This window comes from Citrus sinensis, chromosome 9 (genome assembly GCF_022201045.2).
Source record: "Citrus sinensis cultivar Valencia sweet orange chromosome 9, DVS_A1.0, whole genome shotgun sequence".
In the NCBI taxonomy this organism is placed as follows: domain Eukaryota; kingdom Viridiplantae; phylum Streptophyta; class Magnoliopsida; order Sapindales; family Rutaceae; genus Citrus; species Citrus sinensis.
In genome coordinates this window covers 21,393,328-21,408,731 of record NC_068564.1, presented here as the reverse complement: position 1 = coordinate 21,408,731, position 15,404 = coordinate 21,393,328, and the positions used below count along the sequence as shown (strand labels likewise).

General features: G+C 33.4%; 4 protein-coding genes and 1 non-coding gene across 8 annotated transcripts; 3 read left to right on the top strand and 2 right to left on the bottom strand.

The window, feature by feature from the left end:
- The first annotated feature begins 3,108 nt into the window (after positions 1-3,108).
- Positions 3,109-3,180, top strand: TRNAM-CAU (transfer RNA methionine (anticodon CAU)). The gene has a single exon. It is a non-coding gene; the product is annotated as a tRNA-Met (tRNA).
- Positions 3,181-5,829: 2,649 nt separating this feature from the next.
- Positions 5,830-9,549, top strand: LOC102619366 (beta-glucuronosyltransferase GlcAT14A). The gene is made up of 4 exons (XM_006492085.4): positions 5,830-6,608; positions 6,787-6,862; positions 7,005-7,120; positions 8,705-9,549. Exons 1-4 carry the CDS (start codon positions 5,915-5,917, stop codon positions 9,214-9,216), a joined length of 1,398 nt encoding a protein of 465 aa, XP_006492148.2. The 5' UTR covers positions 5,830-5,914; the 3' UTR covers positions 9,217-9,549.
- A 116-nt stretch (positions 9,550-9,665) lies between these two features.
- Positions 9,666-10,906, bottom strand: LOC102618883 (uncharacterized). 2 transcript variants are annotated; one of them, XM_006492084.4, is made up of 4 exons: positions 10,418-10,906; positions 10,262-10,298; positions 9,988-10,174; positions 9,666-9,862 (listed from the first exon to the last, which is right to left on the bottom strand). In XM_006492084.4, exons 1-3 carry the CDS (start codon positions 10,739-10,741, stop codon positions 10,026-10,028), a joined length of 510 nt encoding a protein of 169 aa, XP_006492147.2. In that variant the 5' UTR covers positions 10,742-10,906; the 3' UTR covers positions 9,666-9,862; positions 9,988-10,025. The 2 variants fall into 2 exon arrangements, with proteins under 2 accessions (XP_006492147.2, XP_006492146.2); XM_006492083.4 differs by having other exon boundaries at positions 10,053-10,174; positions 10,418-10,883.
- Positions 10,907-11,111: 205 nt separating this feature from the next.
- LOC102618396 (hydroxyethylthiazole kinase) lies at positions 11,112-14,033 on the bottom strand. 3 transcript variants are annotated; one of them, XM_052433510.1, is made up of 3 exons: positions 13,498-14,033; positions 12,742-13,161; positions 11,112-12,340 (listed from the first exon to the last, which is right to left on the bottom strand). In XM_052433510.1, the coding sequence occupies exons 1-2, from the start codon at positions 13,927-13,929 to the stop codon at positions 12,769-12,771; spliced, it is 825 nt and encodes a 274-aa protein (XP_052289470.1). In that variant the 5' UTR covers positions 13,930-14,033; the 3' UTR covers positions 11,112-12,340; positions 12,742-12,768. The 3 variants fall into 3 exon arrangements, with proteins under 3 accessions (XP_052289470.1, XP_006492145.2, XP_006492144.2); XM_006492082.4 differs by having other exon boundaries at positions 11,112-12,258; XM_006492081.4 differs by lacking the exon at positions 11,112-12,340 and having other exon boundaries at positions 12,528-13,161; positions 13,498-14,032.
- Positions 11,429-12,262, top strand: LOC102618112 (dirigent protein 16). The gene has a single exon (XM_006492080.4). The coding sequence runs from the start codon at positions 11,429-11,431 to the stop codon at positions 12,260-12,262; it is 834 nt and encodes a 277-aa protein (XP_006492143.2).
- Positions 14,034-15,404: the final 1,371 nt, after the last annotated feature.

Here is a 15,404-nt window from a genome sequence, read left to right as displayed (position 1 = left end):
GTATTTCAGTAAAATATGGGTTATAAATGAGTTTTAGTAAAAGTCTATTCTACAGTATGTAATATTATAATAGTTTATTCCGCATTTTATTAAAGTGCGGTATCCCTTATCTAATAATTTCTATCTAGAACATCTAATTCAAAATAATGAACCTAAGTCTCAATAACCGCACGAAAATCAATTCACCAAAAGCTAAACTAAACTCGTTAAAGTAAATATTCAAAAGAGTGATGAAACCTCATCAAAATATTTTAAAATAAATAAAATCAACCAAAGGAAAATAGGATATAATTAATCAGGGGTTTTAGTTCATGGATTATGATTCTTTTCTAATTTTGTTCCTCCTATCCTCTCCTATGTTTCAAATTTAATAAAAAAAGGCTAGTCTAATTGTAAATATAGTGAAAAAAAAATTTTTGACTTGATTGTCAACATCAAAATTCAAAATTGAGTCACACTTAGCAAAATGTTGGGCTATATCGAAGGGATTACCATTAGATAGATTAAAATAGTAAGGGTACGTTTGACATATTATATTGCATTACATTAGCTATATTGGATTATGGTGTATTACATTATGGTATATCTTATTATAATGCAATATGATGATTGGTGCAGCAAGGATTGTATTATATATAATAATATTTTATATCATTATTTATACTACTATTAATTTTAAATTTATATTAATTAATATTTACGTATTTATTATCAGATATATTAAATTATTTAATAATAATTAATTTTTACATATTAGTTATTATAATATAATATAATTAAATGATGTAATATTTAATTTTACTTTTATATACTTAATATAAAAATAAAAATATAATATAATATAATATTATTGAGTAATACATGATAATTTATTAATATATACTAATTTTTATAATGTTAAAATAAAAGAAAATAAAAATTAATATCATTAAGTAATTTAATGTAAAATCAAAATTTTATTTTTATTCATTATATATGTATGTACGTACGTATGTATGTATAGACGAAAGCCAGCTAATGCGGCAAACTGTAGCATTAAGCAAACTTGATTCACACTCTGGTTTAGATAATGTGGCACTAATGCAGCAACTATTGTAGCACAAACACGACATGTTATGCGAGGTATGTGCATGAGTGTGAGTGTGTATATAGTCCTCTAGTGCAAACACTCTCATTTTTTTTTCATTTGAATACGCTTTTAACCTATGCGATTTAATAACATTAGATTTTAATATTATTAAACTGCATTACTTTATTGTGCATTTAAAACTAACTTTATTAAGTTGCACAACTTAATAGTATGTCCGCATTAATAAAAAAAAAAAAAGAAGGTGCTCACAACAAATTTGCTATGTTTAATTATGTGACACGTATATGGTTTATGTTTTTAGACTTTTAAAGTTTTAAGAACCATATTCACGTACGATTGGATAACGACCACTGTCCCTGGTATCACAACCAATTTGTACGTAATACACATTCTATATATAACCTAGTACAATGCAAGGTTTCAGTCTATTACAATTGAGTTTTCTCTTTAGAAAATATTTTGAACTTAAGATTATTAATTATAAGGTGAGGATTCGAGCTGGTAAAATAGGCCATCGGGTCGTATTTGTGTCGTGTCAGTTTTATTTCATGTCAAATTTAGATTGACCCAAACTCGATCCATTTAATAATTTATTGAAAATATTGAGACTCAAACCCGACACGGAAAATAAACGGGTTACCCACCCGTTTAATATCTATATATTTAACAAATGTTGCACACCCCCCCAAATATTACACATTTACACTATTAAAATTTTTAATTATATATATGTAAATTTAATATCATAAAGTATACAGGTGTACCAATATTTTACACACTTACACTATTAAAGTTCTAAATTTATATAAAATTTTATAAATAAAACACTGTGTATATATCTACTCTTCCAAAAAAAATAAAAAGAGATAATTATATCCAATATTTGAGTTTTAATAATAAGAACCTAAAAATTAATTTAAAAAAATATAATTGTATCATTATTCGGGTAAATGAGTCAAGAATTTTAACTCTAAACTAACACGGAAAAAAATCATGTCAACCGGACCCAACCCATTTAATAATTGTATCAAATTTAACGATTCAAACCCATTTATTTGTGTTGTATTTGTATCGAGTAATAGGATCCTGTCAAATTTTGCCAGCTCTAGTGAGGAATATTTATTATCTTGCTATGGCTAAGAATTAATATTAAGTAGTGTTCTGTTTTCATAGAATGTTGACACAACAATAGAGGTTAAATAACAAATCTAATGCAAACCTTTCTTGGTCGAGTGCTGGGAATAATCTTAGATTCACAATTTAAGTTCCTCACCTGCCTATGGTTTATGATAATTTAATTCAAAATATTAGTAGATCCCGCCTATTCTAGGCTCAGTAGATATTCAAATCATGCCACCATATATAATCAGAATATACAATTTATTCTTTCAACTCTTTGATTTTGATTTTTCTACTTTCGGAGCTTTTTCATTGCCATATGTGCCATTGTATATCATCATCAATTTTTTTTTTTGATAAAACTTTATTACATCTTAATATGTTTATAAATTGGCTTTTTAATTATGAGAAAGTCGTTAATTCCTATAATTTTTGAGTATTGCTTTTTATCCATTCACTCTTTGCGATGAGCATTATGATTATATTAGTTAAAAATTAAATTAAGCTCCTTATCAAAAGGTTCATTGACACTTTCCCCCTTGAGTTAAGCCTACGAAACTTTGTTTATCCATCAAATAACTGTTAATTAAATAGAGGAAATAAATTAATTGGAGCAAAAACATTACTGTGAAAATCCTAAATTGATTTAAAAAAAAATCCAATATTAATAATTTCCCTTTAAAATATAAAAAAATAATACGTTTTTTTCGTTTCAGTTGTATTTTGTTTAAATATTTGAAAATGCTTTAAAGAAGTTAAAACTACAACTTTATTATTATATACGAAAAAAAGAGTCCTTTGAATGTTGGGGTGTTGTGAAATTTGCCCTCTCGTAAACGTGGAGGGTCAATTAGCTACAGATTGGTTAACATTAAAAACTGGGAAACCATGAATCAGCAATCAGAGTGGCGCAGCGGAAGCGTGGTGGGCCCATAACCCACAGGTCCCAGGATCGAAACCTGGCTCTGATAAGAGTGGCTTCCGAACTTTTTAGTTGATTTTAAATTGATGTTTGCTGGGCTAACATAGTTGGGCTTTGGCCCATTTTTCCAAACAGAATTATTTGTTGAGTAGGTCTCTTGACACCCGGCAGAACTCCTTGTAAAACCCCTTTCCAATGGAAATTCTTTAAAATAACCAAATATAATTTATTTCATTTTCTTTTTTAATTAAATATTAAATAAATTATTCTCTAAACAAACATTTCGTTCTTTTGGGAAAATTATAAGAGTTTAGTGTTATGAAAATATAAATTATATAATAAGAAGGAATAATTTAGGATTTTAGAATTTATATGCATTTTACAAATAAAAGCTTTTAAGATAGAATGTTTTAGGGTAAAAAATTAGTTAATTTTAATATATGGATTTTTATTTTATAAATAAAACGCAGGGAATTTTAGGAAATAAAATTTTAAAAAAAGTTTGTTATAAAAATTTTATAGGTGTGTTAAAAGCTCCACTCTTATTTGTTTCTTAATTTGTTTTCCAAAGGCCAAGTTCAACTATTTTTTTAAATTATTATCATTTTTCTTTTAAATTGTCACAATCATATATGTACATTAAAATTTAAATTGAAACTTACAAATACATACATTTTAAAATACAACTAAGAAACTTGTGGGTCATTCTATGATGTTGTGATTAAAGTTACAACATTAATACCGTAATTAAATATAAATTATGTAAGTGAAGTATAAAACTTGTAAATTTAACATAAAACTTGTAAATCAACATTAATTGTAAAATAAAACATAAATTCTAGAAATTAAACATAAGAGTTATAAATAGAAGGTAAACAAAATAAATTAATATAAAACTAGTAAATTGATGTATTATTAGTAAATGAAACAATATCTTGCAAATATAACATAAAACTCATAAATAAATATTAAGTGCAAAATAAAATATAAATTTTAGAAATTAAATATAAGATTTGTAAATGGAAGATAAAATAATTAAATTAATATAAAATTAGTAAATTGATGTATTACTAGTAATGAGAACAAAAACTTGCAAATATAACTTAAAACTAATAAATATTAACTATATAATAAAAGATAAATTTTGGAAATGAAACAAAATACTTGCAAAGTAAAAGCAAAACAAGTAAATTACAATAAAATTGGTAAATAAATAAAAAATCTATGAAAATAACGTAAACTAGTAAATCAACATTAATCGCAAAATAAAAATATAAATTTTGAAAATGAAATATAAGACTTGTAAAATGGAATGTAAAACAAGTAAATTAATATAAAACTAGTAAACTAATGTACTAATAGTAAACAAAATAAAAAACTTACAAATATAAAATAAAACTATTAAATCAACAATAACTGTAAAATAAAACATTTGAAAATATAACATAAAACTTGTAAAAGGAAGGTAAAACAATAAATTACTATAAAACTAATAAAATGATGTATTTATGGTAAATAAAATGAAAACTTACAAATATAATATAAAATGAGTAAATCAACATTAAGTGCAAATTAAAACATAAATTTTGTAGATTATGCATAAAACTTATGAATAAAGGTAAAATAAGTAAATTAATATAAGAGTTACTGCACAAAAAAAATTCACAATTGTAAAAATAAAAACTCACTATAATGTTTATTACCTTATATATTTATTGATTTTTTTATTTAGATTGAATAATGGTAGTTTTGCGTTTATGTAATACGTGTGATGTTTTATTAAGGATGAAATTTATTCTCAAAATTGGATTTTGAAAAAAAATTATTTTAATATCTTTCATAGTTATTGTAAGATAAGGTTAATTTACATATTTTTACACTTTTTTGAACAACAACCCTAAATTGTTTATAAGTACAAGTAAAAAATTTAAAACTACATGAAGTATGCATAAAACTCAAAATTAGATATAATTTTATTGATATATCATATATGTGTCTAGTAATATAAGAATTTTTTTTTATTTTGTTGTTACTTGATCCATATTAAGATAAATAATTATACTTAATTAACTTGTGTAATGAATATATATTATTATAGAAAATGGGAAAAAGTATACAAATGTTCTAGAATAAATATATAATTTATGGTTAAACCGATTCAATAAAACATATTCCACTTTTTTTTTAATATAACTTTTTGTATAATTAATGAGTAATTTTTTTCTTTATTTAATTAAAGATTTTTTTTTTGTAAATGAATAAAATATTTTTCATTAAAACTCCGTAGAAAGAATGTAAATTTTTTAAATAATTAATAATCTTGTATGAATTTATTAATTTTATTTTATATTTACTAGTTCTACATATAATATACGATATTTATATCTACTACAATATTGATACCGTAATTTTCATTACGGCATTATAGAATTTTTCTATCTCTAAAATCCGATCCCATTAATATTTAAAAGATATTTACTCTAAATCAAAGGAAATAAATTGTATAGGTCTCTCCAACTGATGTCGTCAACATAGTTGAGGATACGAGTATAGAAGTATTTTCAAGGGGAACTTTATTCATAAGACGGCAGGAAATAAATGTTCCCATACAAGATTATACATAGCCACTTGGTGGTGCTCCCATCAGATGGCACATGACTTGAATAATTATTACCCTTAATTTAAGCACAATAAGAAATTGGCAAAGTGACAAACACCCAACAGAGGATACCAAGCTGCCAATTGCCAACGAAATCTAAAACCCAAAAATAAAGGAAAATGAAATGTTAGAAAAAGAGCGCAATATCAAAACGACACACATTCTCCAGCACAACGCAATCCCAATCCAAATCCAACAACTCACCGATAACAGAGAGAATTTAATAACAATGCACCATTCGAGTCCGTCAGCACCGCCGTCGACTCCGCCGTCAATGTCCGTCCCAAGGGACCAAACCAAAGCCACGCGCTCCGTTCTACTCACCACCTTATTCTTCTCCCTCCTCTTCCTCGTCTCTTTCTACTCCACGTCATCCTCCTCTCGACGCTCGATCGACTCGCAGACCCAATCCGACCCCTTCCTCTTCCCAACCCGCCCCGCATTCCCCTCCAAGATCCCCTCCCACCCGGCCCCTCCCTCTCTCGCTTACCTCATCTCCGGTTCGGCCGGCGACGCGGCCCGCATCGTCCGGTTGTTGCACGCTGTTTATCACCCGAAGAACCAGTACCTGCTCCATTTGGACCGGTCAGCCCCGCAAGCTGAGCGCGACAGTTTGGCTGTCACGATCGAATCGGTGCCCGTTTTTAGGGCTGCCCAAAACGTCGACGTAATTGGGAAAGCTGATTTTAGTTACCCGGCCGGCTCGACTTCGATTTCGTCGACGCTTCATGGCGCGTCGATCCTGTTGAAGTTGTCGAAGAACTGGGATTGGTTCATCAACTTGAATGCCGCTGATTATCCCCTTATTAAGCAAGATGGTATAATTTTATTTTTTTAATTTCTTTTGAGCAAATTCGATGGCATTGTTGCAAATTAGTTAAAATTTTACTCTTTTAGGGGGTTTTTAATTGCTTTTATCATCTGGGTTATTTTTATAGATTTGGAGAAATTGTAATTTGAATCTATATTTTAATATTTTAATAAAAATGTTTGCAGATCTTCTTCACATTCTATCGTATATGCCGAAAGAACTTAACTTTGTGAACCACACAAGCTACCTTGACTGGAGAGAGTATGATTTGATTTATTCACGTTTCATATTTGTATTTCTGCTTTATTTTTTTAATTATTTTTCTTGTCAGCCGCTCACAATGATGCTTTTTTTTTTAGTAAATGAAGGTTAATGATATGAATCTGGTTTGGTTTTTTTGTAGTTCGAGTAGAATGAAGAGGATAATTGTTGATCCAGGACTTTATCTTTCAGAGCAAAACCCAATGTTTTATGTTTCTCAAAAGCGACAATTGCCCAATGCTTTCAGATTGTTTTCAGGTATGTGGGTGTGTTTGTTTTCCTTTTTTTGGTTCTTTTTAGGCCTCTATTTGATTGGTTTTTCTCACATTTTCATTTTTTCGTTTTAATGGTTCAATATCGAAATATCATGTTCTTGGATTCTGCATTAGTGACAAAACTTGTATGGTAGAAGGTAAACTTTCTTATGTGATGTAAATTCTGGATTCCTTTTTATAATTTTAATTTTTCCAGAGACCAATGAGGTATTCTTAAAGATTTCTGAGAACATGAGAACCTTCTAGTTAGAATTTATATATGCTAACAAGAATTTTGCATAACCCTAGGGTGGAGACATGGAGCATGTTTGGTGCACCTATAATTTGTTTTCTACTCTTTTATAAGTCTCAGCCATAATATTTGTTTTACAATTCTATCCACAAAATTCTGTAGGATGAAATGTAGATATAGTAAGATGGATTACAAGAGTTGAGATTTCTTGGTGCAGCTAGAACAGACTTGACCAAGTGAGGAACAGCTTTATGGTTTCCAAGTTTTAGAATCATGCTTGATGTATCTAGAATCTCTTGATAGAGGGTCTAAATGTATGAACGTGAACCATTTGAAATTCATCTTTAGACTCTGTGCATTGATTGTAGTGTTGTATCCTAAATAGAAACAACATTTTTGGGGGGCAGTAGCGTACTGTAAGGAAATGGGATGAAAGGGTAATTTCAACTGGGTTAGAAGACTTTGAGGACGTTAGTAGCTACAGGAGTAGAGATTCAGCCAAAAAGCCCAGCTGGACTGATTAATTGCCAATAATTGAAAAAATGTTGGGTTAGATTGTGCTAAAAGGTGTAAAGCCAGGTCAAAAGTTTACAAAATTAAGAATCTTTAGTTTGTACTTCAATTTCTAATAGTGAAATTCTGTGGTGATTTGGAATGAAAGTATTAATAAAGTTTGGACTGTTCATTACTTCACAACTTGAAGATATTGATGATAATTATTTTTGTTAGTATTAAAATATCAAGAGTCTAGGATTTCATGACTTTACAGCGCACCATGTGGTAGCCAGGATGCTTAAGTGTGAGGTTTAGATGGCTAGCACTTACCAGACTCTCAAACCATGCCTAAAGTCAACCCATCAAGGGATCCACGATTCGAGTGAGATCTGTTGGCTAAAATGTTTCTATATGATGATAATCAAACTTTTAGATCCCCGCGCAGAGCCGCAGATAGTTCAGTTCAGTTGAGATTCCTGAAAATTGCAGATTCTTCCCTTTCTGTTTCTGAAACTTTAAGGATGCAGCCTTTTTTGGCCCACTAACCATTATGTTCCTTCATTCATTTTCTTTTTGGTTAAGCGAGCACTGTATCTGGTCTCTGTCAGGCTTGAGAACATGGATGCATTGGTTGCTCTATACAAATTAGCACTGCATGAGGCTTGTTTAAGTTTTCCTTCCTGCGTAATTTGCAGTTTCTGTGCCTTGGCAAATGTGTAAAATTTTTGCTCAGCTTTGGGCCGAAGGTCCATCAAGTGCCACTCTTGATATTACCTTCTGCTTCTGGGACAACTAGATATGTTGAACTGACAGTTCAGGTCCTTTTTTTATTATTTGCAGGTTCAGCTGTTGTCATTTTAAGTCGTAATTTTGTTGAGTTCTGCATTTTGGGTACAGATAACCTTCCAAGGACTCTGCTGATGTATTTATCAAACACTCCTTCTTCCTTTCCCAATTACTTTCCTACCATTCTATGTAATTCTCACCAATTCAACAAGACTGTCATAAACGATAGCTTGCTATATGTAGCCTGTGACAAGCCATCCAAACAGAACTGCACACTTAATTCCACTGAGTTTGATGATATGATTCAAAGCGGAGCAATCTTTGCTTCACAATTCCAGTTTGATGATCCTGTGCTTGATCGCATTGACAGAGAAATTTTGAATCGCAGCCCTGGCAATGTTGTACCTGGTGGATGGTGCTTAGGCGAGCCTGGGAATAACACGTGTTCTGTTTGGGGTGATGCTGATATTTTGAGGCCTGGTCCAGGGTCAAGACGGCTTGAAAATCGTCTCATTGAAATGTTTTCAGGTGGTAACTTCCGGTCTCAGCAATGTATACTTGAATGATATTGATCTCGTCATCCCAACTTACAGAAAAGAAAAGTGAAAAAAAAGGAATAAATGAAGGAAATCAACCAGCTTTGAGCTTTCTTTCGCCCCTTAAAACAGCTTGAGAAGTAAATCTCAGCTGCGTATTCTAACAACATCGAATTTTTGTGCATTCAAGTTGAGATTGTCGTAAAGCAACACAGAAACCGAAGGCTTCCCCTGCCAATGAAATTTTGTATCCATGATCCTTGCTATATTCAGCTGTAAGATGTAATATTTGTAGTGCGTGATCAAGGAATTTTGTAGAACGTTGATGTATATCATGTATGATTAAACGGTTAGTTTGTATCAGGTGCTTACCTCTTTACCCAAATCAAAAAGTGGCAGAAGGCTATACAGTTCTTTTTTTTTTATTTAAATTTTCATTGTTTTGGTTTTGAACAAAGGTTTGATGGATAATGAAAAACTTGTGAAAAAGCCTTGTTTTTCTGCAATTCTATGGGGTTCAAATCCAGATTTTGCAGGTGCACAAACAGACCAGTAGCAAAGAAAATTATTAACATTGACATTTCAAAGAAAATGGTAACGGCTACCGATTGTCTCAAAAGTTTTCAGGGCTATCATCCAACTGTTTCTCATCTTCAATATCTACTTCCAAAATTTCCTGCAAACAAATCCAAGCATGGCTTGCTATCAGTATCAGAGCAACAGATTTAATCATTTTCTGAAGCTAAGCTATCACATGACAAACATGATAAAGGGTCCTGATTAGTGCATGCAGTTGCGCACCGTCAAGCTCACGCTCGCGCACGACAGCACGCACTGGATCATGTTCGACAAGGTAGTGGACTTACTGGGATCCTCTGCTTCAAGTAATTGGCGAGTCTTGCAATAACAGTTGAACGTTTGTGCCAAAACCGACCCCTCAGTCTAATCTTCACAAAGGGTCCATCCAATTCAGCTAGCTCAGCCACTCCTATAATTTATTTCATTTTTTAACCAAAAAGAAAAAAAGTGACAAAAAAATAATGAAGATTTCAACACTTAGCTTAAAAGTTGTCACCTGTTATGCCAACTGAAGTGTCAAACAACTGGGCAAGCTGCAGAAAAGGGACACAAGATTGAATGATCATAGTAACAAGATTATCAATGAACAAAATTGAGATAATAAATCTAGGTTTTGGGGTGGGGGGGGGGGGGGGGCGTGGAAGCTACTAACCTCGCCACGAGCATCGGCTATGACCTGCCTAACATTGTCTTCTGTCAAATCTAATGGTGGAGGTGGAACTCCACCGGCTGCTGTTCTTGTTAAATATCCCCTGTCAATGCTTGTGCTTAACAAAATTGGCTTCCTCCTGCTCAATTTCTTCTGACGGCAGTGTGTTGTTTGTTTATTGAAGGCCTTACTATGATTGCAAGTTGATAAAATTTTTCTGAGGAAACAATAACGGTGACAATGGACGTGTATTGCCTCCATTGACACACCCACTTTTGCTCCTCTAAGCATGTAGCAAGCAGTTGCTTTTGTTGTTGTATTAGTCATAGTGTAGATAGAAAAGGCCGAAGGTGGAGTGATGACGTGGCACTTTCTGAACCAACCAGTAGAGAGTTACGGTTGTAACTATGTTTTAAATTCGTTGTACAGAACTTCATGTTCGGTTAAAAATTTGAAGAGCTCTGGCTACTGGCTATCCTTGTTATGGTTGCTGTTGAACATTAATTAAAGCTTATAATAGTGTCTTGACCGAGGTCGATTAAGATCAATTATTTTTTGTGGGCACCGAGAATTACTTGCAATTTATAACTTTGCATTCTTCAACTTTTGTTCCTTTTTTTCTTCTATTCACCACTCTCATGTGGGAGTCCGTGTTGTTCACTTTTGAAATATGAAAAACAGAGAACACAAGTGGAAGGAAAGAAAATGCATAAAAGTGTTTATACTTACTGATATAGAACCATTTTTACATAAATCTTGCTGTTGATTGTTGCATCTCAGAAAGCCCATTTTTGTAACATCAGATTTTGTCTTAGAATAATATCTTAACTGCTTCAAAAAGCTCTCTCCCTTGCTGCAACCACTCAATCCGAAGGCTTGTATGTTACCAAATACCAGTATGCTTCAGCTAAACAGCTCCAGTTCCAACCACTCCTCGATATTCAGAATTAACACCAACCCCACCTCAATTTGCTCATTGCCTCTATATAAAAATGACCAAAATCAGCCTCCTACATGCATACTCATCCAAAAAACCTTCATCTTTCATTTCTCTCTCGTCTTGGATACCTCAGATACGCACATTACATGATGTTCAACTCCAAGCGATCATCCCTGTTCACAATGCTAATTCTAACTTCACAGATGACCATATTTGTGGCTGCAGTTGACCCTGCCCCGGCTGCTGGAGAACATCCCATTCTTGAATTTTATATGCATGACATACTTGGGGGCAGTAACCCCACGGCAAGACCAATCACTGGCTTGCTAGGAAACATCTACAGCGGTCAAGTGCCCTTTGCTAGGCCGATTGGGTTCCTTCCCCCCCAAGATGGAGTTGCCATCCCTAATGCCGATGGTGCCATTCCAATAGTTAATGGTCTGAATGGAGTCCCATTGGGAACTGGCTTAGCCGGTACAACTTTTGCAGGAGAAGGAAATCAGCAGAACCTAAATGGTAACACTCAGACTCAACTAGGACCTGATGGATTGGGACTAGGTTTTGGAACAATCACTGTCATTGATGACATACTAACGGCTAGCCCTGAGTTGAGGTCACAGGCTCTGGGGAAAGCTCAAGGAGTTTATGTGGCAAGCTCAGCAGATGGGTCGACACAGATGATGGCATTTACAGCTATGATTGAAGAAGGAGAATATGGTGATAGCCTCAACTTCTATGGTGTGTACAAGATTGGAAGTACCATGTCACATTTGTCAGTGACTGGTGGTACAGGAAAGTTCAAGCATGCTTGTGGGCTGGCTGAGGTGCGACCATTGATACCAGCTGGTCAACATGTCACAGATGGTGCAGAATCACTGCTTAGGATCACCGCCAATCTCAAATACTGAAAATGTATTACAATGTAAGATTTCGTGTGCATATGTCCGTTTGATCATGAAAGAGTGTCACATGGTTCCATTTTCACTCTGTCAATGTGATAATTATGAGTCAAAATATGTAGTAATTACAATATTGTCATGTCTTCATTACTATACTATTATGGATATGACACACTAAAGCATTCTTGCTTGATTTTTGCTGAAAGAGGAGACTTTATTAATCGAAGAATGTTCACCAGCATTTAAAATGAAAAGAAATTGAAATCAACAGAGGTTAACAATTATGATCTATAGATTACTTTTATTGAAAAAATGGAGTCCTGGACACTGATCATGTGTCCATTCCCCAAATATTCTGGCTTTAAGCTTTATATTACTTGAAAAAGAAAAGAACAAATTGCAAGGAAATGAAACAAGGTCTCAATCATGTTGGCAGCAGCTAACTATTTTTCTCTAATCCTAAATGAATACAACTCAACGAAACGTACCATTTACATATGTCCTCAGGCAAAGGATCATGACAAGGCGGTGATGTTGGTGCGGGAAAGTAGAGCAGCTTGATCAAGCCCATGGAGACAATCTATCATGTGCATCCGCAATGAAGCAGGACCTTTGGCCATACTCATTCCCATCTCACCAGCAATACCATATACAGACAATGCTGAAGCTGTGGCTTCAAAAGCGTGCGGAGGATCAACTGCAACAAAAGCCGCAATCAGAGCAGTGACAGAGCATCCTGTTGCTGTAATTTTTTGCATCATGGGCACCCCATTGTGAGCACCAACAACCCTCCTCCCATCTGTTACAATGTCAACCGCTCCAGACACAGCAACTATGCCACCACTTGCTTCAGCTAAGCATCTTGCTGCCTCCATTGCGTCCATCGACTCATGGGAGCTATCTACACCCTTAATAATAATAAAAAATAATAATAAACATACTAGTTGTTATGGTAAGTGCGAGTCTCCCATGATACATAGGAACAAAATTTTTAATTTTAACATAAGCGCCACATTTTGGCATCGGGTGTCACTTGCAACCACCAACCAATCAATCCCTTAATGCCACGTAAGCCCGTAAACACACATGATCACTATGCTTATCTTATTAAACATTATTGTAATCAACAATATGTGCCAAAATAACTCCTAACATGCCCGACGATTTGAATTTGATGATACAAAACAATGCCAAATTATTAGTTATTCAGAGAGCAAAAAAATTGAAAAAAAAATAAAAATTACCTTAGTGGGTCCCACGGAGGCCCGAGAGAGCGCGATAATTTCGGAAGCGTTGCCTCTAATGACGGTGGGCTTAAGTTGGACGAGCTCTAAGCAAGCGTTTAACCGGAAACCGGAAGCTCCAGCGGCAACGGGGTCGAGAACCCAAGGCTTACCCAACTGAGACGCCAGTTGCGCAGCGGCCTTCATAGACGGTAGCCAGTTGGCGGAGAGCGTGCCCACGTTGACGTAGAGAGCGCGGACGTGTGGTGTGAAGTCGGGGATTTCTTCGATGGTGTGAAGCATGGCCGGGGATGCACCCGCGGATAGCAGGGTATTCGCCACCAAATCCATTGAGACGTAATTCGTGATGCACTGTATCAACGGTGATTGGGCTCGCACAGCCGACAGATGGGCCCACGCCTTCGGGCCCCACTCGTTAGGTTCTTTCTCCATGCTATTTTTCTCTCTGGCAAGGATTTTTTTTTTTTTGGCCCTTTTCTCTTCCTGCTAGTGATAACTGGTGAGATCAGAATGCGCGGTTGAGGAAGCTGAAGAGAGAGCTTTAAAAACTAACTTTATTATCTAGTTGATTTAAAAGAAGATTCTTTTATATAATTATTTCAAAAGAAAAATTATTCATTAACATGATTTATTTATGTATTCCAATTAAAAAACCCTACATATATTTTAATATCTATATCACGAAATTAATTATTAAAATTTATAAAGGATACCTCTACACTTGAGCCCAGTGAATAAATATATTTGATCAATACAATTTAAAAAGATATTAAATAAAAAAAAATCTCGTAAATACGTATAAAAGAAAATGTATTTTTTTTAATTAAGACCATTTCTTTTGAAAGGAACGACGAATAAGGAATATCATTGTTAAATCCAAGAAGTTATTAAATTTGATAGGTCTAAATGGACCGAATCAAATGATGAATAAGGAATTGTAATCCCAAAACAGAGAAAAAGTAAAATTCGTAACATTATATACCCAGCATAAAGTGATTTCATATTATAATTGGAAAATTATTCTTGTTCCATTTTCCATGTGAAGTTAAGAAAATCAATGGTTACAATTTTTCGGAGAAATGCCCAGCCCAGGGCTGGTGCAGTCCACTATGCGTTAGAACGGACAAATTGAAATTAAATTGAATGGCAGTCATTTTCCAGTACATAAATATACACGTTACTTTCAATTTCGTGAAACATGCTGGTGCAATTAAATGACAGATGGACTTTCTTTCTCAAATTCACACTTAAAAAACTTAATGCCAAATTTATTACGGCCTCACTTAGATGCTCGTGAAACATGCTGGTGCAATTAAATGACAGATGGACTTTCTTTCTCAAATTCACACTTAAAAACTTAATGCCAAATTAATTTGGGCCTCACTCATGTGCTTGTAACTGTTAATGAACGTGACTTTCTTTTCTTTCAAAAAAACAAAAAAGAAAATTCAAGATTTAAATTTTTAAAAATATCCATCCCTTCAAATAGTATAACTGCAAGAATTCCGCGAGACATTTCAGAACCCACCAACACATACAGCTCACTCGTGGGCTGAGTGTTTTTTTTTTATATATTACAATCATATCTTAATTGATATTTACAATTAAAGATCGGTTGAAACTCTCTTTAATAATTTTATTATGGCACAATCCAAAGGTTAACACCCATTTAGTACTGGAGGAAGATCTACTCTCACTTTAATATTGGAGGGAAATAGATTCAACCCCAAATGTGGGGAGACAAGTAAGCCTCAACATAAGAGAGGAGTTGAATCTCAGCCATTGCTGAGTTGGACTTAGAGATTAGATACATTGACCGTCAAAGTACCACATAATTTAGACACATTACATTAACTCATAATATCATAGATACTAGGTATTTTTGGTATTAAAATGTTGTAATTTTT

Bases quoted from the DNA above. Each gene is read 5' to 3' on its own strand.
- LOC102619366 (XM_006492085.4), top strand. From the start codon at position 5,915: ATGTTAGAAAAAGAGCGCAATATCAAAACGACACACATTCTCCAGCAC. The intron at 6,863-7,004 runs GTATGATTTGAT...GTTTTTTTGTAG, and splicing joins AGCTACCTTGACTGGAGAGA to TTCGAGTAGAATGAAGAGGA. The intron at 7,121-8,704 runs GTATGTGGGTGT...TATTATTTGCAG, and splicing joins TGCTTTCAGATTGTTTTCAG to GTTCAGCTGTTGTCATTTTA.
- LOC102618883 (XM_006492083.4), bottom strand. From the start codon at position 10,741: ATGACTAATACAACAACAAAAGCAACTGCTTGCTACATGCTTAGAGGA. The intron at 10,299-10,417 runs GTTAGTAGCTTC...CCTTTTCTGCAG, and splicing joins TAGCCGATGCTCGTGGCGAG to CTTGCCCAGTTGTTTGACAC. The intron at 9,863-10,052 runs GTAAGTCCACTA...ATTTGTTTGCAG, and splicing joins ACTTGAAGCAGAGGATCCCA to GAAATTTTGGAAGTAGATAT.
- LOC102618112 (XM_006492080.4), top strand. From the start codon at position 11,429: ATGCATACTCATCCAAAAAACCTTCATCTTTCATTTCTCTCTCGTCTT.
- LOC102618396 (XM_052433510.1), bottom strand. From the start codon at position 13,929: ATGGAGAAAGAACCTAACGAGTGGGGCCCGAAGGCGTGGGCCCATCTG. The intron at 13,162-13,497 runs GTAATTTTTATT...ATTATTATTAAG, and splicing joins CCTCCGTGGGACCCACTAAG to GGTGTAGATAGCTCCCATGA.